This window comes from Lutzomyia longipalpis, chromosome 4, assembly GCF_024334085.1.
Source record: "Lutzomyia longipalpis isolate SR_M1_2022 chromosome 4, ASM2433408v1".
In the NCBI taxonomy this organism is placed as follows: domain Eukaryota; kingdom Metazoa; phylum Arthropoda; class Insecta; order Diptera; family Psychodidae; genus Lutzomyia; species Lutzomyia longipalpis.
Genome location: NC_074710.1, coordinates 19,039,242 through 19,066,302, shown reverse-complemented (window position 1 = coordinate 19,066,302; position 27,061 = coordinate 19,039,242). Strand labels below are relative to the sequence as shown.

At 32.6% G+C, this 27,061-nt stretch overlaps 1 protein-coding gene across 11 annotated transcripts in view; it reads right to left on the bottom strand.

Annotated features, from left to right (window-relative positions):
* The window catches only part of LOC129795425 (hemicentin-1), a 97,779-nt gene that overhangs the window by 21,089 nt on the left and 49,629 nt on the right, over positions 1 to 27,061 (bottom strand). For 6 of the 11 annotated variants that reach the window (XM_055836673.1, XM_055836675.1, XM_055836677.1 and 3 more), the window contains exons 4-14: positions 21,484 to 21,644; positions 20,995 to 21,162; positions 20,745 to 20,903; positions 17,545 to 17,621; positions 17,333 to 17,431; positions 16,958 to 17,117; positions 13,929 to 14,222; positions 10,714 to 11,543; positions 7,054 to 7,279; positions 6,099 to 6,518; positions 2,645 to 2,785 (exon numbers count right to left, since the gene is read on the bottom strand). In XM_055836673.1, the coding sequence (XP_055692648.1) occupies positions 2,645 to 2,785; positions 6,099 to 6,518; positions 7,054 to 7,279; positions 10,714 to 11,543; positions 13,929 to 14,222; positions 16,958 to 17,117; positions 17,333 to 17,431; positions 17,545 to 17,621; positions 20,745 to 20,903; positions 20,995 to 21,162; positions 21,484 to 21,644 (2,735 nt within the window). Of the gene's footprint in view, positions 1 to 2,644; positions 2,786 to 4,796; positions 4,812 to 6,098; positions 6,519 to 7,053; positions 7,280 to 10,713; positions 11,544 to 13,928; positions 14,223 to 16,957; positions 17,118 to 17,332; positions 17,432 to 17,544; positions 17,622 to 20,744; positions 20,904 to 20,994; positions 21,163 to 21,483; positions 21,645 to 27,061 lie in introns of all 11 variants that reach the window. The other 5 variants (XM_055836672.1, XM_055836676.1, XM_055836667.1 and 2 more) reach the window with 1 other exon arrangement.

The following is a 27,061-nucleotide window of genomic DNA, read 5'->3' as shown; positions in this document are numbered from 1 at the left end:
CAATAAACCTTTTATCAAATTAGTCTTGTTCTAAAATTTAAAAATTAACACAAACATAGGTAATGTAAGTTTACTAAATTAACGTTCGAAATCACAGTGCTTAATAGTGACTTTACTGTATCACTGTACTAAAATTATGTATTTTTTCACTGTAAAAAATCTGTGTACTAAATTATTCTCTTTGATTGCTGTATTAGGCCACTTGTATTAAATAAGTGTTAATAATTACTTTATAATGTCTCTGTACTAAATCTCTGCATTAAACCGCTTGTACTAAATCACAATGCTATATCGCTGAAGATTTTAATCTCCATCTTAAGTCACTGTACTAAAGCGAAGCAATGTGATAAATAATAACTGTACTAAGTCTCTTCACGTAAACACTGTGCTAAATCTCTAAACTGAGTTTTTATTAAATCACTCTGTATTTAAATGTCGTACTAAATCAGTGTACTAAATTCGTGTACTAAATCAATGTTCTAAATCACAGTGATTAAATTAAAAATGGCTCGTTAATTCACTTTCAAATGAAGTTAAACTCATGTCAATTTCGATTGAAAATAAATAATTAATAATTTCCCCTATTACACGAACTACACCCCATAATTCTTGACCTTACCCTATAATTTATTATTAAAATTATAATTAAAAATTATTAGTTGGATGTGTCAATTTGATATATTAAATGATTTCTTTGATATTTAATTTAACGACAAAAAAAAGCTGAAACTGTCATGAACATTTACAAAATGAAATTTATTCAATTATAAAAATCATCATAGTTAATCAAACTATTTTGTAAATTAATGAGAATTGTGTGGGAAAGATTAAAAAAAAATCATTCATCATTAATTCTGTGGGAAATCAATTTCAACAAAAATGTCACCATTATGTTAATATTTAATTAAATTTATCCGCAATTTTTGGCGGAAGTTTGCAATAAAATGATTTTTCTGCTTCATTAAGGGTGTTGTTGGCATGGGAGCTGCGCCAATTAAAATTTCAATCAAACCTCGTAATGAGTTTGAGGGATTTTGTGAAATTTATCTAAAATCTAACTAAAATGCAAATTTATTGAAAAAGTTATTAAAAAAAAAACTACAAAATATTTGTTTTTCTTTTTAGTTTAAAACCCAAAAAAACATCACAAAAAAATTTACAACCAACTCATGTTTTTTTGTGAGGGGGATGGAGAGTCGTAATGCTCGATAATCGTCTCTCTCGTCCACGGAGGGGTTGAGTTGAAAATTTCACTATTGAATTAACTTTTTTTTCTCTCTCTCATTTTACTACAGAAGTTTTGCCAAATTTTAATGTGCATGCTTAAAAAAATAAACAAAAAAAAGATAAAAAGGGATGGGGGTTTTGTTGTGCTAATAATTTCAATTCAATGAAAAATCAGTGTATAAATTTTATTGTATTTTATGCGTTCTGCATGTTAAAATATAATTTTAAATAAAGAGCACATTCGGGCAATAACAATCCATTAATCTTGGATATAAATTAAAATGTTTTATTTTTATGGGTCAAATTCAGTGAACAATTTCCCCAGATTTTTCATAGTTTTCACCAAAAAAGGATTTCTTATTCACTGAAAATTCCTGCCAAAATATTAATAATAGATCAATGGTTTAGGGTTTTTTTGTTGGTATTTTGTGTAAAAGATTTGTAATATTTAACAGTTCTAAAAGATTAGAACAACATCCTCACACTTCACAGCTAAGACACATTTTATAGTACCTATAAGTTTTGAGATTGAAATAAAGAATATTTTGCAAAATGAATCCTTCAGTTAACTTTAAAATTTTACTCGTTATGTTCACAGCAAAGTATGCCCTAAGATTTTTTTTTAGTACAAGAATTTAGTCAAGACACAAATTTGAGATTTCCTACACAGCCCTAAGTGATTTCTGTAGAGGTAAAAACTTCATTTAATTGGAAATGATTAATTAAACAATTAAAAATACTTCCACAAGTTCTAAAAATCAGTAAAAAGTACTAAAAAGTTGTTAAAGTGTTTCACACTTAAGTTTAGCACTAAAAATAAATTAAATGAATTGATGTCATAATTTAATTAGTTGAAAAAGTATTCCCCTGAGTTTTTCAGAAGAACGTAAATATTATAAGTTTAAATAAAAAAAAAAACATTTCTCACGTCGTAATCAACACAACAGAAGAAGTACTAATTTTTATTCAGAAACAAAGAGTAAGATTTAGAAGATAGTCCAAAGGCTTGATGTTGTAGAAAATTCTTTATTTCATCTTAATGTTTTCTGCCTAAAAGTGGAAAGATCTATGAGATCTAAAAGTTGTACTAATTTTTTAGTACTGTCAAATTTTACAATTTCTTTTCAAAAAATACCGAATCAACATTTTTTTAACTCTTGATTTTAAGAAAAGTAAATATTTTAATCCAAAATCTTTTAGTACTAAAATTCCTCTTACAAACACGAAACAACATAAATAATAAATAAATAACAATAGAGAAGAAATATTAAAACAAATACAGAATAATAGTGGAACAAAAATTGATTTATCAACATAAAAAAACACATAATTTGGATAATTTCCAGAGGATTTCTTATTCTTTGTCGTGATAAAGTGATTAAGTGTTATTGAGTATTTGAAGATAAAATGGACTTACATTTATCCTGGCGCCTCCTCTTGCGGCAAATGCAGATAATGATGATGCACACAATTATTACAGCCAGCAGCAATGCGAATACCGATGCAATTAGGATGATTAAAGTCATTCGATCCCATCGCTGCCACCACAGTACATGCCCTGAGGAATTCACGTAAAGAGAAAATGAAATTAATTCCTCTTCATGGTCCAAAATGGAAATTTTCCAATACAAATAAATATTCCAGTGGAGAGAAAAAAATGAATTATCCTCCAGAGAATTTTGGTTATTTCGCCTAATTGACAGCAAAATTGATTACTCATGTGGACATAATTTGGTGACTAGAGAAGTTATCAGAAAGCTTTTTAAAATGAATTAATTTTGATTTTTTATTATTTTACAAAAAGAGTTTTTGGGTGCTTTATTAGCTTTTAAAAGAACCTAAAATCATCAAAATCGATTCAAGAATAGCTGAGAAAAAAGCAAAATAAAAAAGTCTGGAAAATACACAAAATGGCCGCAGCAAAGCCGCCATTTTGTTTTAAAAATTCAGATAGATTTTCTTAAGGAAATTTAACCTAATCATTCGATGTTCTGATCTTCAAAATCGGGCAAGTTGTTTATAACAAACTAAGAATGACATTTTAAGCCTAAGAAAATCTTTTTTTTTAATAATTAATGTTCTCTTCTGTTTTAGAGGAAATTATGGCCTAAATTTAATTTTATCATTCATTATTTAATTAATTAAAATTGAATAGTTAAGCACAATATAACAAGGGGTGTTTATCTGAATGAAAATCTTCGGATCTTCGGATTATTCGCCAAAAATTCGGATGATTCGCGAAAGATTCGGATTATTCGCCAAGATTCGGATTATTCGCCAAGATTCGCTTGATTCGCCAATATTCGGTTGATTCGCTAAGATTCGGTAGATTCGCCTATATTTTTGGTGCACAAATAACACTTTTTAAGCAAAAAACTATAGCTTTTAAGTATTTCGCGTATTATAGACGTACCTAAAGTATCTAAACGTGTTTGTTTGAATTTTTTGAACTTGATTTAAAGTTTAGAACAACTTTTTTTTTAGTAAAAGGTTCTCAAATCGTCGGAAAATTCGATTTTCTAACTTTGGGGCCAAACTGTACTTAAAAGCACTCGAGATATAGCATTCATTCAGAACTTTTAGAATACTTACAAGAATTTTTTAAATGGCGAAATCTTCTAAACGGTGACATAGATTTTTTCATTTTTTTGCATGGTAAAAGATATTGAGTCAGGTTACAACATATCAAAATTTAAAAGATTTGCCTAATGGGGATTCGGGGATATTGCCCCTTAATGTTAGGCAATTTTTGTTTTTAATTTTAGCGCCTCTTGCGGCCATTTTTGGAACTTTAAATGTTCTAGACAGTTGTAAGGCTTCTTGAAACCTTTCATTTGAGCTTGAGTTGGTAAAAATCGGTTAAGTCGTTTTCGAGTTATATCGAAAAAACACTTTTTGCTTTGGGCCGCCATATTTGCTAAACGGCTTGACCGATTGTCAAGTGTAAATTATCGATGAAAACGTCTCACTGAGCTCTACAACATACTAAAATTTCAGACCTCTAGCAATAAGGGAAGTGGTTAACGATATTTCAAAATGGCGGACGGCGGCCATCTTGGATATTGAAAATGCGAAAAAATGAAATTTTACACCCACATTTCCATAGAAAACTTCAAACCCGAAGTCTCTATCTTTTACCGTTCTCGAGCTATAAAGCAAAGTTTAAACTATCACCATCGGTACGCCGGGTGGAACAAAAATGTCATTCCAACTTTTTCGTAATGTGGAGTGACTAAAACACATAATACACTTAAAACATAACTTATATGAAGTTTGAACGCGGTCTGAGGTAGTCAGTTATTCCGACATTAACTAATTATGAAGAATGTTAATCAAAATTCGCAAATATTTGTAAATATTTTCCAATATTCGCCAATATTCGTGAAGATTCGGATTATTCGCCATGATTCGGATGATTCGCTAAGATTCGTCAAGATTCGCGAAGATTCGCCTAAAATATCCAAAGATTCGCCAGATAAACACCCCTTGCAATATAACCAGTTTAGGCTAATTTTCCCTTATTTTATTTTTCAATAAATATGTATAGTAAGTATGAAGTAAATTCTTACGTTTCGCCCTCACTTCTCAAAATGGTGCAACGCAATATATTGCGAGCAGCATGAAAAGGAACAAGAAAAGCATTGTAACACTCACATATCTATGAGAAATTCACACAGAGACGTAAAATAGATAACAACTGTTACGTAATTGCGTAAACCTAACCCATATTTTTTTTTTATTCAGAATAAAAGCTAAACTATTGTCTTCCGTTGAATAAAAAACAATTGAAACCAAAACTTTTCTTTGTTCAAACTTTTAAGAAAATAGATAAAAAGAAAAAAATCGGTCTTAAGCTTAATTCAACTTACTCCTTGTTATTTAAGCTTAAGTTTAATCTTGCTATTTATGCTTGAGTTTTGTTGCTTTCATTCCTTTATTTTTTTTTTAAATTTTAGACAGAAAGTATTATGCAAAAACTTCTTCTTTCTTTACATTTATTAAAAAGAAAAAAATACGAAAATTCTGACAATGCTTATTTCGTCATGCTGCTTATGCTTCCTTCGCCTTGAAATGAATACGTATTTTTATTTAAAATGAAACCAAAACTTTGAGTTATAAAGAAAGAAAAGAAATTGCTTATTACACTTTATGTACTATTTTCTTTTCCACTTAATCCACCATGCAGCTTATGCTTCTTATATCTTTTTGTATGTTTTTTTTTCAAATATTAAGTAAAAAAAAATCTTCCCGAAAGCCAAAATGTCGTTTTCTTTGCTATTTTTACTATTGAAAAAAATATATAAAAGAAGTCCCTGATTACGCTCAATTCATTTTGCTATGTACGATTACTCCATCTTGCAGCATACGCTTCCTATATCCTACTGCATATTTTCTACTATTTTTATAATTTTCAAGAAAAAAATCTTCACCAAACACAAGATTTCGTTTTCCTGGCAAAAATTATCATTATGAAAAACTTCTAACAATGCTTATTTCATCATGCTGCTTATGCTTCCTTCGCCTTAAAATTAATACGTATAAAGACGTATTAAGACGTTATAAAGTAGGACAAGAAATCGCTTATTAACGCTTTTATTATATGTATTGTTATTTTATACTTAATCCATCTTGCAGCTTATGCTTCTTCCATCTTTCTGCATGTTTTTTTTTTTCAAATATTAAGTAGAAAATCTTCACCAAAGCTGAAATATGGTTTACATGGAAAAAATTATCATTGAAAGTAAATTGTTAGAAAAAATTCTTATTATACGTTTACGCTCTGTACGTCTCTCTCTTACGCCTTTCGTGTGAATCCCCCCTAATATTTGGTGCAATAAATAGAGATGTAAAAAAATATAAAATTAACTTACCAGCCACATCAACTTCACAAATACTGCCAACACCAACGGAATTGTTGGCTACACAGCGATAGGTTCGTGTAACGAGGACATCATCCTCGAGGATGAGGTAGCTCGCAATTCCATCCTGGCGCACATTGTACGCATCGATTGTGTCGTTTTCGGTTTTTAGGGACCAATGGAAGTCCACGGCTTCGGGATTCCCGTACGCCGTGCACACCAACGTGTCCTCATCTTCGATTTCACGGCGCGAAATTGAGCAATTTGGTCGGTAGAGAACATTCAGGACCGTCTCGGCGCTATGATTCCCGTGGCGATTGAACGAGATGCACGTATAGGGCCCTGAATCTGATCTCTGCATCGCCTTATTGACGATCAAGGCATTACCCTTTGCAATCACATTCCCAAGACGTCTCCATTCGTACGTTGGTTCTGATTAAAGCAAAAAAAAAAAAAAGAAAAATCTTCTTGTTTGAAATTAAATTTTTCTTCGTGATTTTCTCTGGGATTTTTCCATGGAATTTCCCTCCATTCCAATAAAGGGTGGTATGTCTTGCAGCCAGTGTGACAGATTAAATCCCTTTTGGAATCTTCTTAATTTCTTCAACAAATTACTCAAAATTATCCTCTGAGAAAATCTTTTCCAATTCCTCCCGGGATTATCTCTCATTTTGCCCTGCAGTCGATGAAGCAATGTGACATAATCCCATCCCACTCAAACCATTGCAAAAAGCTCTCAAATTGTTAAATCTTTAATGTATATTTTGAGAGGAAAAAAAAAGATTTTTCCCTTAAAAATTCCCCTCAAGGGGATGAAAGAATTGAGCATGAAAAAAAAACAGAATCAGAGACAATTTTGGATGAGATTTCATCTGGAAATGTATAGTGAGGGCTTTGGGGGATGAGGAGGAGTGAGAGGGAAAACCCTCCCAGAATTTCCCACGAGACAGGGGGCTTCATGACTCACCTGGATAAGCTTTAGCCGAGCAGAGTATCCTCTGGGGTTGATGGCCCTCCTCTACGGAAATCTCCACATTGGAAACAGTTGTATTTTCAGGGGGGTACTCAACACCGAAATATGTGGCACTCCGAACACCACCCCCAACGGAATTGTTGGATGAGACACAAGAGTAATTTGCGCTATCACGGAAAATGTCCAATTTCTCATCTGGCCACGCGGACATGTTGAAATGCTATGAAATCCAGTGAAAAGGGAAGTCAAATAAAATGAAAATTTCGTCAAAATTACGTTAAGAAAATATTTAATTCTCTTCAATACAAAAAAAAACTTTTTAACCCTTTGAGGACGTTTCAAACATCTTGTTTTTTTGGGATATTTTGCAATAAAAAGCTTCGAAATTTTTTTTCTACCCACAGTGACGCTTAAAAAAATGTCATGATCATTTTTTGCTTACATGAGATTCGTGAATAGCACCCTAACCCATTCTACAATATTTGAGTGCATAAAAAATGAAATAAGAAGTTTATTTTTTTCACGAAAAAATGGATTTTAGAATTCTTTGTACAAAACCTTCAATTTTTTGCTTGAAAATTGAATTTTCAAGATAATTTTGAAGTTAGACGACGTAGAAATTAAATAAAAAAATCTTGGGAAAATTTTGGTTAACACTGGAGGACTTTACTGGGACTTTCTACCAATTTGAACCTTAAAATCATCACAGAATAAAATCTATTGGACTTATCTGGATGAATTTAGCATCTATGTGTAGGGAATTTCAATTACTTTCAGATAGCAAAAAGAAAATCTCGGGAAAAGTCTTTTCTTTGGAAGATAATTGAGGTCAAAGTCAGAATCCAACGTGGAGGATCAAATTGGTAATAACTACCAGTCAAAATCCCATACATTTTAACCATTGTTTTGAGGTTATGTTTCCCCATATTTTCCAAATAAAGTACTCTTGTTCACTTTTCTCCAGTGAAAATCATTAATATGGACTAATTTTATTGCCAGAACTGACTAAAAAGTAACTAAAAGAATCAAAGTTTGTGATGATTTAGGCGCAATAATAAATTAAGCAAAATTGTAGCTAAAAAAGTCGTTTGAATTGGCAATTTTGCATCGATTGGATGCAATTTTTTTTTAGTGACGATTTTCTCAATTAAATATTTAGTAATTAGGTGCAGGAATGCTTGAAGGAGATCAAGAATTAGTTCCTTTTTGAGAGAAATTTAAGATTAGAGTTTGAGGTTAGAAAATCGGATCCTCCAAGGGTTAATACCCCCCCCCCCTCCCTAAAAATATATAGTTAAAGTGTAAATAATAATGGCAAAATACGTAAAATAAATCTCAATATTTGTTCAAAAACTCTCATTTAAAGAGCACAAAATACCCGGGAATCGTTTGGGAGCTCATTGCCAGGATTTGTGGCTTTCTAAATTAAATACCACGCGAGTAATCCGCCCAAACACACACCGGTTTTGGGATTTAAAGTTAGTAATTTAGTGAATTTTTAACATTATTTCCAACCCTCACAGAATGTGGAACTTTATATCTCGTCATAGCGTAATCAACATGGCAAATATTTGAATAATTCCCTCATAAAAGTCAATTTAGCATATTTGTACGAACAATGCAAATTTTCATCATGTGTCACACAGTGCCAAAAACAAATATTCAACCACGCAATAACTCTCTCGCTCTCTCTTATAAATCAACATAATTCACAGTAGAGTACCTATTTTGATGAATAAGGACATTAATGTATGATTGACCTAAAGAAAAATATTTTAATCTTTTTAATACTTTGAGGAAACAAACGTTTTAATCTACGAGGAGGACCTAATTGGTCACCGTGACCAATATAAAATAATTGACTATTTTTCATTGAGAATATTGAATTAGGGCTTTTTTTGAAAAATATATGATAATATAACCTAAAAACCAGATTTTCTTTTGCCTAATTTAAATTAAATGGAATTCCCTATTTTGTGACGAATTTTAAATTCGAATTTGCTACGGTGTCCAGCAAAATCCTTTAAGTGTTAATTTTATTTCAATTTATGTTTAAATGTAATTTATATCTGACGTAGAGTCCTTCCTTAATCTGGTCTTTCTTGTGTTTTCCAGAATAAAAAATCCCTCATTTTTGTCATTTTTTTGTGCAAAACTCCGGATTTTCTAAAAAAAATTTATATTTTCAATCTTTGATATTATTTTCGTTTCTAAATTTATTTATCTTTTTTTTCTCTCAATTATCAGTTAATTCTAATTATTGAATTACATAATTTTAATCACTTTTTGATCTGTCCTAAAAGGGTTAATAAATTATTATAAATGAGTTAACGTAGATATAACTCTTTAAATTTTCTTGAAAGATTTAGTAAATTAATGTCTGAATATTTTGTTTTTAAGAATTAAAAAAATAATAAATAAGAATTAAAGAAAAGATTCAGGGAAGTAATGGCATTCTAATTAGCTCCTAAAAAATTGCGAAAGTGTTAAAAAAATATGGCGGATATTAAGTAGTCGCCATTTTGAATTTTTACTGGTTATTTTCCAATATCTCGAGTTCAGTAAACAATACAGAGAGCTGAGTAATTGTGTTCAGAAAAATATTCTTGATGAAAAGCAATGAACGTAAAACGAAGACAATTTATAAGCTGATGTTCAAATAAGTCTTGCACCGAAGCTCCACCCACTTCTTTGACGTATGTAGATAAAATACAAGGGGTGGCCAATGAAAATGTTTTAAGTTTGAATCTTTCAATTTTCAAACAGAGAGCTTTTAAGCTTCATTGAAAACAACATAATTTTAACGAAGTTAAACTCAAAGGCGGGGCTTTAGGACAAACTTTGGATGAAATTCACCGTTCAGTCTTAAGTTTTCTTAAAAATTCTTAAGAAAAGTTTAAAAAAAACTTAGGATTTTTAAAGTTTTTTTTTAAAGAAACTTAAGATTTCTAAAGTCAGACTGAATTAGGCTAAATGTAATATTTTTTGATAATTTTGAAGATTTTCGATGTCTTAAGATGATCAAGAGCATTTTTTTTAACTTAAGAAATAGAAAATTGTATTTATCAATTTAAAACACAGAAAAAATGCTACTTTACAAGACAAATTCAAGTGTAGTAAGGTGTTATTCTTTCATTTTTATAACATTTTTTCCGCTAAAGAATTGAGCTGACATCAGGCACTCAAAAGCACGGCTAAAAATATAATAATTTTCCCAAAATATTTTCCTGAGTGATTTTCCTCAACACACCCCGAAAAATCCCTGAGAAGCATTAAGCTAGTCTTAAGAATTCTTAAGGTATCTTAAGACTGGCATCAGTGCATGATGACTTGCTTAAAAGCTAATTTTCTCGTTTTTTTTCGTGAAAAAACCGCCAATTTTCCAGCAAGAATTTTAATAAACTGATGGAAAAAATTGGAAAAATATGTTCCTGAGTGATTTTCCCCAAAACAAGCGCGGAAAATCCTTCAGAATTAAGTTTAAAAAAATGCTCTTAAACATCGAAAATCTTAGGAATCATAAAATAAAAATATTACATTTAGCGTAATTCAGTCTGACTTAAAAATTCTTAAGAAAACTTAAGACTGTCTGAATGGTGAATTTCGCCCTTTATTTAAATATAAATAGAAAGAAAAATTGGTTTGTCTACTCACCAAAATGGAGAGCGTGCTCTCAAAATCCCCCGTGGACGGATCAGCTGGTAGGTAGGAATCCTTCACGTAGTACCTCTCGCTGAATTCCTCAATTCCCATTCCATCCTTGAACCACGATATATTGCACCGGGGGACACATTCAACGCGGCACGAAAGGGAAATTCCGGGCGTGGAAAAGAGCGCCCCTGTGTAGGGTGGGAGCTTCTGGATGAATGCCGGTGGCGCGTGGACATCCAGCTGAACCGTAGCTGGGTTCCCTTCGCCACCTTCGTTGTAGGCGTAGCAGGAGAAATTTGTGCGTGAATCCAATCCGACGGGATCCACTGTCCACATGGGCGTCACGACGTCCATCACGGACTTATCGCCACGCAACCACCGATAGCGCGTGGCATTGGGATTCCCCCCATCGTCCACCGTGCACGACAGCGTGACACTTTTCCGCTTCACGGGAATATGCGGGTGGTGCATTATTGTGGCATTCCCTGGCTCGTAGTAGACAATGAGCTCCTCCTCGTGACTCCGCTGCCCCCAACCGGCAGCATTGAGTCCTTCGCAGGAGTAATTCCCAAGGAAATCACGCCCAACATTCTGCAGCAACATTTTACTCGGATCAATGCCACACAGATCATCATCATCGCCATTTGCGTCCTGTTGTGTTGCCGACATGCACTCCGGGAGCTCTTTCAGCAGCTGCCCATCGAGGTACCAACGTACTTTGAGCAATTGCGTCGGATTGCCCTGTGCCACATTGCAGTACAGCGTCACATTTGACTCATTGTTCTCAATAATGGGCGACTCGGGATCCATGTCCAATTCCACGGTGGGCACATCTGTCGAATGGAGAAGGGAACAGGGTGGTGAGGGGGGGTGGGGCACAATGAGTCACTTTCAATGCACCTCTGCAGGGTACACGGAGGAGTGGAGTCTCTGCACGAGTTTTTGCAATAAATCTCTCCCAGTGAATCTATGCATCGCTCTTTTCGGAGGATAAATCGATATGCTCACCATGCGGGAATTGGAGTGAACATGATATGCTCCAGCTCCCCCCCCCCCAGCCTCCCACTTTGAGCCATTAAATTAGGTCAATATGGGGTGGTTTTAAACCATTTCACCTGATTTCGATACGATGCAGAATAATTTTTCAGATGTGAGTCTTTTCGAGCATAAAACGGGGGCATAAATTTTATATACATACATTGCTATATATACAGACATATCTGCAAAATGTCAGCATCAGCCACAGCATCAGCAAAATTGCTGTGAAGCTGCTTTTTTTTTTCAAAGGGGTTTAGTGGAACAGAATTTTCCAAAAGAAAAGGATTTTCCAAATATTCGTTGGTTGTTCAATAGGGATTATATTCTATTTAGAAGTGCAATGATAGCTGTTGATGTGTTCAGAGGAATTTTAAGTTATTTGAATTGAATTTAAAAGATAAATATTCGGGATATTTTTTTAGGGGTATTCATGATATTCATATAAGAATTCAAAATGGAAAAGAAACATAAAAATCATGGAAAAATTAGAATCTTTTTTTCAAAAATTTTTGGAAAGTTTATGAAAAAAAAATATTAGCAAAGCTTTACAAAGATTCGCAAAATATTGGGAATATTTGCTAAATAATTTTTAAAAAATATATTAGGAATATTCGCTAAATATTAAAAAAAAAATATTCCCTAAAATTGAAATATTTGTTAAATACTTATCTTGAAAAAAAAAACATAAAAGAATATTCTTAAGAATTAGGGCTCTGCAAAATGAAACTTTTTGAAGCTTCGAATAGTGTAGGAAAAATCGAAACATTGCAAAAAATTGCTTCGTTCTCAAAATGCTTCGATTATTGGAATAATAATTTGAAATATTCGAAGGTTCTAAACTTGTTTTGGCATTCGTAGCGGATTAACAGGATATTAAAAAAAAATTAAAAAAAAAATTGACGATTATTGAAAAATTGTCTCAAATGGGTCCAAGAAATCCTTGAAGTCTTTAAAATTCTAGAACAAATTCTTTAAATTTCAATAACTCCTCGGTCGTTGAATAGAACCAAATGTTTGATTTTTTTTAATTAGAGTTGTTCTAAATTTAATTTAACATTTTCTTTAAAATATTCCGAATTTATTTTAATTCAACTCATCAAATTAATTCGAAATAATTTTTAATATTTTCTTCTAAATATTCTGGATTAATTTTTAATATCCTTGATAAAATTATTTCAAATTTTTAAATACTCCTTAGAATCGTATATTCGTGATAGTTGAAAAATATTTCGAATATCTCGGGCCTTATTCAGCATCCAAGAAACCCTTGAAATTCACTTGAAATTTTGAAATTTCAATACAAATTTCAAAGATTTCAAGGGTTTCTTGGTTACTGAATTTTTTAAAGAGATATTTTAAGGAATTTCTTAAAGATTTCCCATGAATAGGTTGCATGAAATTTTTTTTAAATTAATGTTTAAATATCCCCAAACTTTCCTCAAACGTTTTTTTTAAACAATAAAAAAAATCTTTAGAGAACAAATATTTCTCTATTTAATTTATTTAATTTAAAATTTAATTCCTTTTTGTCAACAATCTATTGGCAATCTATGCAAGAAGAAAGGATTATAAAAAGAGGAATTTAGTACTATATATAGGGGAACGTTGCCTGATTCGGACCTCCAAAGATACACAAAGAGAGGAAGATAAAAAAAAAATCAATATTCCATAATTTTGGTGTCACTTTAAAGGTCCTTTTAATGCTCTTTTTTATTTCACTAACTTTCTACTTTTAATGTCTCATAAATTTCAAGTTTTAGTGAATTAAAAAATAAATCTTACAGGTCCAAAATTGGGCCACATTCCCCTATATATATGTACATATATTTCTCCCTGCTGCAACACAACAAACTTTCCCAATCAATAGCATTTCCTTTTCTTGTAACGCCATAATTGAATTGCTTTTGGAAAATGCGGGAAATCCCTGAAGGAAAAAGACTTTAAAATCTCTCACAGACATTGTGTGGGACAAAAGAGGGTGAGGAAAACAGGGGGGTGGCATTATATGTACTATGTGTAGCGAGGGTTGAATATAAGTAGAACGGTGAACGGAGAAGGAGAGTCCCTCTTCAACAATGAAGCTCCTCCAAAGGGAAAGTCAATGGAGGATAATAGGACGCGACAATCTCGAGTATATCGTGGAGGAGAGATAAGCTCTTCTCAGCTACAAGGAAGCTTACATTGTACATCCACGCTGATGTCGTTGTCGGACGTGTCATTGCCAATGGCGTTGGAGAGTTCGCACGTGTAGGAGCCAATATCTGTGCGGGAGGCATTCTTCACGAGAAGTGCCGTCTGCTCAGGATTGCCTCCTTCATAGCGACTCATCTGCCCAACACGTAGCACCTTTCCATTTTGCTTCCACCGAACACTCTCCAGGCTCGCGGGATTTGCTTCGTATTCGCAAAATAGAAGGAAATCCTCAGTCTCATTGATGGTTATGTTGTCCGGTTTTACCGTCACGACAGGTGGATCTGTGGAGTGAATTTACATTAAAAAAGAAAGAAGTTAGTTGATAGACTTTGTCTTTGCGCTGTAAATTGATTTATTGGGCCTTATTCAGCGACCAAGAAACCTTTGAAATTCCCTTGAAATCTTAAAATTTCAGTACAAAATTCAAAGATTTCAAGGGTTTCTTGGTCGCTGAATCAAGCCCATTAGCTGCATTTAAGAAGGTTCGAAATGGAGTTTCTTTGAGAAACTCAGCAATTATTGTCTTTAAAATACGTAATCCTTTCTTAACCAAAGAGAATTTATCTGGACGAAATTATTCGGAAATATAAGTCTAAGCCTAAAAATGCTAAATTGAAGCATAAAAACACTTAAATTAATCCTAAAAGTAGTAAATTCAAACCGAAGAGTTCTAAATTGAAGCCAAAAAGTCCTAAATACGTTTTTGAATTTTATTCGGTTTTGAGTTTTTCGGTTTTCAGCAAAAGATATTCATGTGAAGATAAATATTCAGATCTTCGAAAATATTCGGACGATTCGCTTAATAAACCAAAATATTCGCTAGATAAACACCCCTTTTTACGTTTTTAGACAAGGTTGTTTATCTGAATGAAAAAAAAGGATGATATTCGGCAAAAAATCAAAATATTCGATAGGTACTAATGGGTGAAATTAACCAGTCAAGCAGTTTAAAGATTTATTAAGAAAGACTTAAGTTTTCTTAATAAAATCTTCATTTAGTTGGTGTTCCACTTCGTGGCCAACACCAAGTATTGTAATCGTCGGATTTTCCGACCACCTCAGATCGGGCTCAAACTTGGTATGAGCACGTTTCAGACAACCCACATTCCAAAAATGGTGGTGGAAAATTTTTGATCCGGCCGGCCGGCCTGCCGGTGCGCCAAACTTTCCCTTATAGCTTGAGAACGGTAACAGATAGAGACTTCCGGTTTGAAGTTTTCTATAGAAATGTGGGTGTAAAATTTCATTTTTTCGCATTTTCAAAATCCAAGATGGCCGCCGTCCGCCATTTTGAACTACTGTCAACCACTTCCCTTATAGCTAGAGGTCTGAAATTTCAGTATGTTGTAGAGCTCAGTGAGACGTTTTCATCAATAATTCATACTTGAAAATCGGTCTAGCGGTTTAGCAAATATGGCGGCCTAAAGCAAAAAGTGTTTTTTCGATATATCTCGAGAACGGCTTGACCGATTTTGACCATCTTGGTATCATATGAAAGGTTTCGATAAGCCCTACAACTGTCTAGAACATTTCAAGTTTCAAAAACATCCGCAAGAGGCGCTAAATTCTAAAACAAAAATTGCCTAACTTTAAGGGGCAATATCTCCGAATCCCCATTAGGCAAATCTTTTAAATTTTGATATGTTGTAGCCTGACTCAATATCTTTCACCAGTCCGAAAATGAAGAAATTCTATGTCGCCGTTTAGAAGATATGGCCATTTGAAAAATTCTTGAATTTGAAAAGTTCTAAGAGCCATATCTCCTGCACTGCTTGATCGATTTTGCTCATCTTAGTATCAAATTAAAGGTTTTGCAATTCTCTACAACTTTCTAGAACATCAGAACCCTCTAGAACCACTTCTTCGAGACAAAAAATGCCAAAAACTGTTTTAGTAAAACAAAAAGCCGCCATTTTGTGTTCTAGAGATGACCTTGAAAATTATTGAAATTTATGTCAATTTATAGCCTGATTTAATATCTTTCCAAAACTAGTCAAGAAATTTCTGTAGGTCTTATAGAACCAAAGATATGACCATTTTTATCCATCAAATTGCCGAATTTTACAAAAAAAATTAAATTTGCCTACTAATTCTGCTCAAAAATAGTATTACAACGCATAAACAAACTTATACACGTTGTGGGACACCAACTCTTATAACTGGACGCGTTATGATTGACATTTCTTTCATTTTCTTAAACAAAGCTTATTATTTTTTAAGTTTTCTTACGCGAGACTTAAGTTTTCTTAAAAAAGACTGAATCAGGCTGAATGCATAAATTTCTAAAAATTTTTCTGATCGTTATTTGTCATCGATATTCGTTAAATTTATCAATAAATATGCATTAAGCTTGATTTAGCCTGATTTAAGAATTTCTTAATAAGAAATCGTAAGTTTTTCTTAAGAAGACTTAAGGTATTCTTGAAAAATATAAAGACAACCTAATCTTAAGACTTTCTGACTAGTTAATTGTACAAATTAATAAAGAAAAAGTTTTGATAAAGAAATAAGGAGCTTAAAAAGTACTTGATTCAAGACTAAAAGTAAAACTGAAAAGTAAACTCATAAAGCTCAGATTAAGGAGGAAATGCTTTACAATGTTCTAAATTCAAGCCTAAACGATACTAAATTCTAATCTTAAAAGTAGTAAGTTCAACCCTAAAAAATATTCGAATTTAGTTCCATAAAAGCTCAGTCAGATTAAAGAGATAAAGCTTAAAAAAAAAAGTACTAAATTTGATCCCAAAAAATACAATATTCCTTTAAGTATAAAATTAAAGAAAAATCAAAAAAATTTCCTTTAGGTTTTCTTTGAATTTTCTTCTCTAAAAGAAAGAAAAAAAAATCTTATCTCAGGTGGCCAGAGCAACGGAAAATCTTTAATTTAGATTCAGGATTCAGATGATTTCCTTTTTTAGTTAAAAAAAAAATGTTGGCTCAATGTTGGCTCAATGTTGGCTCAATGTTGCTGCATATAGGAAGCATAGAGGAAACTTATATATATGCAAAAACTTACACATAACTTCCAACACGAGCGTCTCATGAATGGGTTTCTCAAGATCATCCCTCATCACAATGTTGTCACCCTCGCATCGGATTGCTGCTCCATTCTCATAGCGTGTCGCTGTGAAAATCAACTGACTGACTGTCTCAAAAGTGCCATCGTTCTGCAAATACTGTTGAGGGTGGTGTGGAAATGTTTGAGACAAAAGGAGAAAATGGTTGTGTGAGTATTTCCGGAATTTCAATTAAATTTCAACACACCCGCGCATCCCCCAAAATTCTCATTATATTGCGGGTGGGAAGAGAAAGGAAAATTGGTGAGGAAAATTTATTGTACTTGCGGGGGGGGGGGGCGGGAGTGGTGGTTATTCTGACCAACACATCATACCGTTTTCGTACTGATGGTACTCAGAGGCTCGTGGTCGGGATTGAGGGCTCGTGTTGAATTGTACCACGTCACATTGGCGGCTGGTCGGGCACCAAATACCTAAATTAAGGTTCATTCAGGGGAAAACAAGAGAGAGAGAGAGAGTGGGAGGAAAATCCTCAGTTGTTTTATACTGTAATTACCTCAAAAATCTTCCCACCAGAGGCACTTACCTGACACTGCAGTAGAACCTTTGTACCCTGAACAGTGTGATGCTTAACCCCCGAGAGGCTTATTTTTGTTGGACGAACTGAAAGAGAAGGATGGAAAAAAGAACATGAGTTGTTTTAATTTTTCTCAATTTTTATTGCATAGGGGAGATTGGCGTAAATTACGCTCGATCAGTTTGAAAATCAGAAAAACCCAGTCAAGGAGGAGTTTAGGAAAACATTTTTTTCTCAATTTAAATAATTCTGAAAATTTTATAAAGATTTGAAGAAAAGAATCACAGCTAAAAACAGCTTAGGAATGGAATGGAATTTTGACATTTTTTTAACGTTTGACGTTCCTTATTATAACGTTCGACGTTTATTTCAACATTTTACATTTATCTTCTAATGGGTCTAAGTCAGCGACCAAGAAACCCTTGAAATCTTTGAATTTTTTACTGAAATTTCAAGATTTCAAGCGTATTTCAAGGTTTTCTTGGTCGCTGAATTAGGCCCAATGTTTGATGTTTCTTTTCTAACGTTTGACAGTTTCATTTATAAATGTTAGACGTTTCTCAATCTAACGTTAGATGTCTCTCAGAACATTTGACGTTCTTATTCATAACGTTTGGCGTTTTCGCTTTCTTCAATACTTAATTCTTATTTTTCTGAAAATTTAACGTTTTTTTTTCTAACACCTGAGATTTTTGTTTCAACATTTGACATTTTTTAATAACGATTGACGTTAATTTTAACGTTTGAAAATTATTTTGTCTCAGTTGACATTTATTTCAAAGTTTGAACTTTCATTTTAATGTTTGACATTTAATTTATTTGATGTATCTTTTTAGGATTTGACGTTTCTGTTGTAATAGTTGACATTTGTATTGACGTCTCTTTTCTAAAATTTCTTGTTCTTTCTCTAGCATTATGTCTTCTTTCTTTTATCATTTGTCATTCTTTTCTCGTCGAAATGATTTTTTTTAATAAAAAAATTGTTGTAAACATCTTTTAATTAATAAAATATTTTTCCCAAAAAAATAAATTAAATAACAAAAAGCAATGTTAAACGTCCAATTTGCACCATTCTCCCCTACAGAAAACTTTTCCTCAAACATTCACCACATCGAATAAGTTAAACAAAACTGCAAGAAACTGAATTTATGGAAGATCTTCTTCAAATTGTTTAAAGTTTCTTTTTATCTTGTTAAAGATTTTTGACTTGTTGAAGATTTTTCCCCTCAAAAAACTCCCCGCTACGCCCCCCCCAGCTACATGTAAATTCAATTAGTCAAATATTTTAATGAGGATTCTCAGCTCATGGAATAGTTTTCATCTCTGTGAAAGTTTTCCAACAAAGTTTATGGGTTTTATCCTGGAAGCTCTTTTACAAAAAACTTTTCTCACCAAATAATTGGGAGATATTGAAAAGTTTTACGAGATTTTCGTATAAAGATGATTAAAGTTGCAGCCAGTTTTGGTTTAAGAAAGTTCTTGCGAATATAGTCTTTCCGTGTGGTGTATCAAAAAAAGCTCCAGAAGTAGATTTTCATTAGTAAATTGGAAAGTTTTCTCAAGTGAAATTGGAGCTTTAATTTGTAAATTGCAATCGAAAACCCTCCAAGTAGTTTTCTTACGTTGGGATATTTTAGTTATTAACGAAAAAGCAATATATCGATTGAAGGAAGAATTAATTAGAATAGGAGGAAGAATCAAAATCTGCAGAAAATCCTAACTATAAGAAAATACTTCTCAGATGTTTTTTAAATGAAAAGAAAAGGAGAGATTATTGTGAAGATTTTCGGAAAATTAAAAGGAAAGGTTTATCAGTAGTTATAGTTGAAGAAAAAGGAGTTTATGCATATTTAGATTTTTTAGTGGCATTGTTGCAATAAACAAACCACAAAAAATATTTAAGAATTATACTATTTTCGGTTCCTTTTAGGTGAAATTGACGAAAAAAAACACAACAAATGACTCTAAAACGCGTTAACCCCGCCCTCAATAGTATCTCTAATGATGCATAAGCTCTATGGAAAAACAATGCAGAAATCTCGGTGAAAGACACAAAGGAGATCTTCTTTCATTTGATTTTCTGGATGCATTATGAAAGCCAAATAAGGCATAAAATCATTGCATACCTATGCTTCTTTGCTTTTAACATTGCAGTTAAATAAATTGAAAAAAAAAATAATGGATGACTATCTTTTCTCCCACTGAAAGTTCGTTTTGTTCAAAGCCGAGTTTTCTTTTAACACAGATATACAACTGTAGCAATGCTACATATGCTTTTTGCCTTTTATCATAACAGTTTAATTTATAGAAGAAATAATAAATGAGTTTCATTCCTGCCCCTAAGTTTGTTTTGTTCAAAACCCAGTTCTCTTTTGCACAGATCAACAACTGCAGCAATGCTGCATATGCTTTTTGCCTCTTAACTTCGTAGTTTAAGTAATTGTACAACAATGGACATGTGTCTTCTGTGACTGACTGAAAAAAAACCTTTTCATAAAATATATCTAATGAAGCAATAGCGCATATGCTTCGTGCCTTGTTTTATACAAAAATCAACGTTTAAGTGTATTGTGATGGCTTTTTGACTTTTTAAATAAATCCTTTCTCGAGTTTTTGTGAATTAAAATATTTCGAAACGGGAACTTTTCAGAAATATTCGGTTCATTCTTGGTAATATTCGTTATCTATTGATTCCAATTAAAGAATAAATTTCTCATTAGCTTTTTTTGCCTCTAGCTTTAGTCGTAATTTTGAAATAAATCTTTAAATTATTTATCATGAAATTCCTGAAATTTTATCAAGAACTTGATAACATAAAAATGAATAATCTCCTTTTGTAAAGTCGTTTTTTGCAACCAAAAAAAAATTTCTATTGATCTGAAACTGATAAGTGTGTAGGAAGTCTCAAAATTTTATTTATAAAATATCCTAAACATTCTTTCATTCATTTTCTATGGAGATAAAGGTGGGAAAAGGAAGGAAAAGTCGTTGTAAATTGACCCCCTTTGTGGGTTTCCGCTTTCATCTTGTGGAATTTTGTGTAAAATGAGTATTTGCAACTTCCTCATAAATCACACAGTCAACAAATTGAGAAGCTCAAAACGTTGTAATATTTCATTCTTTGTGGGATTTTCTCTGCGTGTGAGGAAGTGGCAAAGCCTAAATTTAGATTGAATTTAGTCCATCTAGATTGGGGAGTTTTGCCTTACCTTGTAGATCTAGCACCAATTGATTGCTAACAATGTGCTCAAGGGCTGGTGTCTCCACGCGACATTCAATGATGGAGGCCAATTCCTGCCGTGACAGCACAAGGGACAATGTTGATTTGACCAAGAAGAGTCCATTGCTTTCATCAATTGTCACGGTATCTAAATTTATTTGAAAGGATTTTGGTTATTTTAACGGGAGAAATTTAAACTTTAAAATTTAGCGCGCTATTTTATTAAGAATCAAACTCACCTGTGAGCCTCTTTCCCGATCGATACCATCCAACAACTGGAGCTGGACGAGCTCCACGGACCTCGCACGTGCCCCCCAATGTGTGGCCCTCGCGCAAAGGACCTAACGTAGTGGAATTTTTCAGCTGATTACCCTCCTCATCCAGGATAAGTATTGCCGATGGTGGAACTGTTGAGTATAAATTGCGCGAGAAAAAGACACTGAATTATTGCCAATCACATGGATTTATCTCCAGTACTCAATCAAATACTAAAAGATGGATGAAATGCAGAGTTTTCATTTCTCTCTAGGGAAGTATCTCGTAAAGTTCTTAACACTTTTCAAAGCCCCTTTTATGGCGAATTTTATTTCCAGTTGCAAAATAAACTTTATTTCGATTAACTTAATCATTTTATGTAGGTAAATTTCAAATAATAAAATTTAACAAATCATTAAGAAGCATAAAAATGACGTAAAAAAAAGAAAAAAAATAAATAAAATTATACTCACCTAAAACTTTAAAGTCTATGCTGTAAGCTCCGAGATTCTTGCATGTCTCAAGTGGTTCCAAGAACGTACTTTCGCACACATAAGTACCCTCATCTGACACCTGAACTGACTTTAGGTGGAGTCTTGTGGCAGGTCCATGTGGTGAGTGATCGATTGATATTCTAAAAGAATAAATAGAAATTCTAATTAGAACAAATTCTCCTGAATCATTAGAAATTTAAGGAATTAGCTTTGATAAATTATTTAACAGAATAGGATTTTTTGTTGAGGAATTCATTGATTGAGAAAGGTGAGCTTTTATGCTTTCAGGCGACGGATTGGAATTTTCTTTTTTTTTAAGGTTTCAGTTTTAAGGAAATTTACTTGAAATTGTATTTTGGAAGTATTCGTAGATCGAAAAATAATCACAATCTATTTTTTAATGACACACATAATGAGAAAAGATCAAGGGATGTTTATCTGACGAATATTTTAGTTTTTATGATGAATCAACCGAATATTTACGAAGATTTGAATATTTAAAAAAAAAAATTTAAAAAAATTGAAATAAAAGTTAGCCCTTTTAGGCTTGAATTTACTACTATTTAGGCTTTAATTTTAGTCCTTTTTAGACCCTAATTAAAAAACTAGTATTATGATTGAAGATTCTGTCTTTTTAGGTTTGAAAACCAAATAATACTTTTATGTTTAAATTTAACACGTTTCAGGTTGAATTTACTACTTTTCAGTTTCAATTGACTACTTTTTATCTTTTCTAAGCTTTTTGATCTTCAATCTCTACCTTTTTAGTGCAGAAATGAAAACCTTTAGGCTGTGATTTAGTCATTAGTAGGCTTGAATTTAGCACGCTTTGGGTTGAATTTACTATTTTCGGCTTGATTTTAATCCTTTTTAGGATTGAATTAAATAATTTTAAGACTGATGCTCTTCAATCTTTGCCGTTTTAAGACTAAAATCAAATATTTTGATTTCTTTGGCGCATTATACGAATATTAACGAATAATCCGAATATTTGCGATAATACAAATAATTTCATTCAGATAATCACCCCTTGGAAAAGATACACATTTTTGTTTTGCAGCGACGCTTCAATGATTTTTTTTAATGTTAAGGTTTCAATTTTATTATAAGAAAAAGAAAACAGAAAATAAAATTTACTTACATAAATAAACGTGGATTGAACAAAATTTTATTTTTTTTTAAACAGATTTTTTTTCTTTTCAAGCGATTCTTTAATTTTTTTTTATTCAGACTAATTTTTTTAAATCAAAAATTTAATTTTTTTTAATTAAAAAAAAAGCGTTGATTGAAGAAATCTTATTCATATTTATTAGAAACAGATACACTTGAAGAGGAAGCATTTTTTTCCTTTCAAGCGACGTTCTGACTTTTCTTTTTTATGAATTATCTTAAACTCTAATTTTTCTAAAATATTTAAAAATTGAAAAATGACGAAGAGCTCATTATTATGCTTCTCAAAGACTCTTTTAACGGCACAAATTTATTATTTTACAACTCCAATTTAAAGCATTATAAAAAGCCTTTATATGTGGAGCTTTAAAAAATTATCTATGGTAATTCATGGAGCTCATTGAAAGTCATTAAAGTTTCAAAATGACTTTTCAATTAAATCCAAAGGACATGACTTGCAGATAAACGAAATGAACTTTTCCTTGGCAATTACATCCCCTTAATTCGGGGAAATAGAATGTCACCTAAATTATTCAGTGTGTGGATGGGGGGTGAGGAGAAAGAAGCTGTTTGATTGCAATTAACCCATCATTGGGACAATGAAAAATTTCACATGAGAAACTTTCTAAATGAGCAGAGAATTTAACTTTTAGCACGAATAATTTGTGTGGAGGACATTAAAAAAGTTTCATCCACTCAGAGTGTGAGGAATTTCCCGCAAAAATCTATATTTCAAAAATTATAAAATAAATTTAATTAATAACTCCTTCCGAAAAATTACATTTGAATATTGCGCTGCAAAATAATTTTCTGCTGACTCCTCTTTATGCCTCATTAATGAATTTAATATGCAAAATAATAGTCATATTTCATGAAAATAATTATTTTATTTACAATCCTCGGCCAAATTAATTGAAATTCAGCAATGTGAAAGAAAATATTTCATTGTTGGAAAATATCGTGTAGTGGAGGCCTTCCCATTAAAAATTCATGCAATATCAATGGTGATAAATAGAGCTGGGGCTTAATGAGTAATGCATAATTGATTTTATTAAATATAAAAAAAAATCACCATGCACCGATAACGAGCACAGAAAGCTCCCTTTCATAGCAGATATTTTACAATTTTTCCGAGGAGAGGGGAATGGAAAAATCATTGGGAAAAATTCACATAGGTATGAATAGTAATAATTTGCAGAGATGCCCGCAAATTGATTTAAAAAAAAAAATATGTTATGCGGGGGATTTCAGTGGATGGTAAACCAAAAATAAAAGAGACAAAAAATTCATGAAATGCATTAAAAATGTCATGCAAAAAATATATTTAAAATTTTCAGCAACATTTCCGATAACGTCGCATTAAATATTAAATTTAACTCACATAATTCAAGTCAGTTAGATTTATTCATTCAAATTCTTTTTTTTGCATGTTTCTGACACTTCAATTTGTATCGCTGTTTTTTGCCTATGTATACATATGTATGTATGTAGTATATTATGTATTTTTTAACATACATATAGTTATATTTTATTCACTCGCTAATGTATTATTTTATAGCTTTTTTTTTTTAAATTAAATTGAGAGGATAATGGGAAGTTTTTATTAAATTCATTTTGAAAAAATATCCATTTACAGGAAAATTATATTTATCCTGCAGTTAATAGCTTATTTGTAGGAGAGTGATTTAGGGGAAGGGACGAATTTTTTTTATTTGATTCATTAATTTCTGAGACATACATTGAAGAGAACCCTACAAATTAAATTGGTTCTAATTTCTTTTAAATATTTTAACACAATTTGCGAAACAATGTCCAAAGAAATCGAAATATTTAGCAGATGACCACCTTTTTGCTTTTAGCTCAAGAATGGTTTAAATTGAGGAGCAAAAACCTGAAAAGAACTAAATTCTAGTTGAAAAAGGGTTTTTGGCTACAAAGGCTTACAGTCCCTTGTCAGAAATAATGCAAAGGCCTTCAATAAAAATATTTTATCTGAAAAATTAGGAAAATATTCAAAAAAAGTTTGTCTAACTTCCTTTCTCGCCAACCGATTTTGACAAATAAAAAAAAACTCTGAAAGCTGCACTTTTCCTCTTTCCAAAGAATCCAAGATGATCAAAATCGGTCAAAGGGCTGATTTTTGGCGGTCGATCCAGTAGAACCTTGCAAAAAGTACAATTTTCTCTTCAATCAACCCTTAAGATTTTGGTCACCCTGGCAGATTTGGAAAGGGGATGAATGTAGCTTTCAAGAAAAAAATTGATGAGAAAAATTTTGCCGAGAAAAAAATATTTTCCTACTTTTTCGGACAAAATATTTTTACTGAAGGCCTTTGCTTTATTTTAGTCGAGGAACTGTAGATTGAGATAAAAGAGCCTAAAATAAGAACTTAATTCTCGGCTAGTGATTTCAAGTCTAACGAGAATTTAATTCAAACCTAAACGATACTAAATTCAAGCTTAAAAGAGCTATTCGGTTTTTAGCAATAAATGACAATATCTGCTTTAACTCAAAAGAATTCTTAAAATGTTTGAATATTTGGTCGCATAGAGTCAGGAAAGGCTTCTTTTATTCAAATTTAGTCAAATATTCAATTGTTTAACGATCTTTGGAACTTTTTAATGGATTTTGAGAAAATCTATAGAAATGATAACTTTTACATTTTTTGCTCTAGCGGCTCCAATTTTTAAGATATCGACTTGAAATAAAATGCAAATAAAACTTTTTGAGTTTACGCACCTTTTGGTGACAGAAGTTTTGAGATATCTCAATCCAATCAAAAGTTATTCTCGGTTAAAATCATGCCCTAATTTCCTGGCCACCCTATTTGAATTATTCCCCAATCTTCGAATTATTCGCCTAAAAAACAAAATATTCAACACTTAATCACCCCTTGCAAATTAACTGAAAGCAAGGAAACCTTAATAATTTACACCATACATGGTTTGATCTCGGTTAGATCTACCCTAAATTTTTCTATATATTAAATTTTCATTGTGAATCCCCATAATTATGTTTAATCCTTCAGTACATTATACACACAATGGAGGAATTCGGAAAGTACAAGGAGTGCATTAATCCTCCTCAGGGGTGGTGTTAAGGGTGGAAAAAGTTATTATAGCATATATCAAAAACAACCCCCAGCTTCTCTTATGGGGAAATTCTAAATGGTTCTGCTGGAGTTTGAAGCTTCCTGGCAAAGTATTTTGTTATTTTAGAATTAAAATTCACTTGTCATCTCGCAGTGTTGTCGTTCCCATGTCATTCTGCCCTCTCTCCCCCCAACAATGTCTCTGTTATTCATCCAACTTTGTCATATTCCCAAAGTATATTTTCCAACCCACTCCCCCTCCTCAAGCCCATTGCTTGTGGATGTATCGCAACAAACTGTGTACGGTGGGAATATACGCGCATTGGGTGAATTAACTAACATGCGGTGAGGTGAAAGAGTGTGGTTGGAGAGAAGTTATGATTGCATAAATAATAACATCTCACTATGCCATGCGTATACATAATTTTCTTGTATATATACGTCGAAAGTATGTATATATCGTGGAAACATGCTCTCTATAATTTATTGACAAGCAATTTTGTCAATAAATCACACACACACCAAATTTACTTCCCAATCAGAAATGTTGGACGTGTGTATGGCACCCAATATTTGTTCGTATTATATGTACGAGTAACACAATTTGGATTCATCGCATTATTGTGTCAACATCGTAAAGTTCATTAGATTCGGCACATATATATTTTCCGCACGGAGCATGGGGCTGTGTACGACGGTGGGTGGTTGGGAGCTTTCTCCCACCCCATCCTATCCACCCATCCTCAAGTCAAATCCTTTGCTATGAGGTTGTCATGATGGGAATGACGAGATTTTGGGGATAAACGGAAAACTGATCTTATGGGTGTGCGTACATATGTATGTATGTGTGGCTCATGAGGAGCAAAAGAGCTCCAAAAGCTCCCTCTACCCCTCCTCCGTACCCCTCCCTAAAGAGAGGAAGAAAGGAGTCATTCAATTTCATCTCAATATTCCATTTTCTCGCCGACACACGCCCTCATTCGCAGATGAAAATACTTTCATCGAACAATGATGGAGGATACGTGACCCCACACTGAAGGGATTTCTTTTCCTTTACCTCCTTATCACCCCACCCCCCCTCCTCCCACAAAGGGGACACACACAAGAGAAGAGATCTTGGGCAAATGCAAGGAATTTTCTCTATATTCGAAGGAAGAAATTCAACTTCATTGTCCACACGCACATCCCGAAGAAAATCTATTAGCAATGAATTTTTCCATATATGAGGATCTTCTCTGAGGAATTTATGGAATGTCCACCATAAGAAGAGATTTCTCAAATTGATTTCATTGTTGG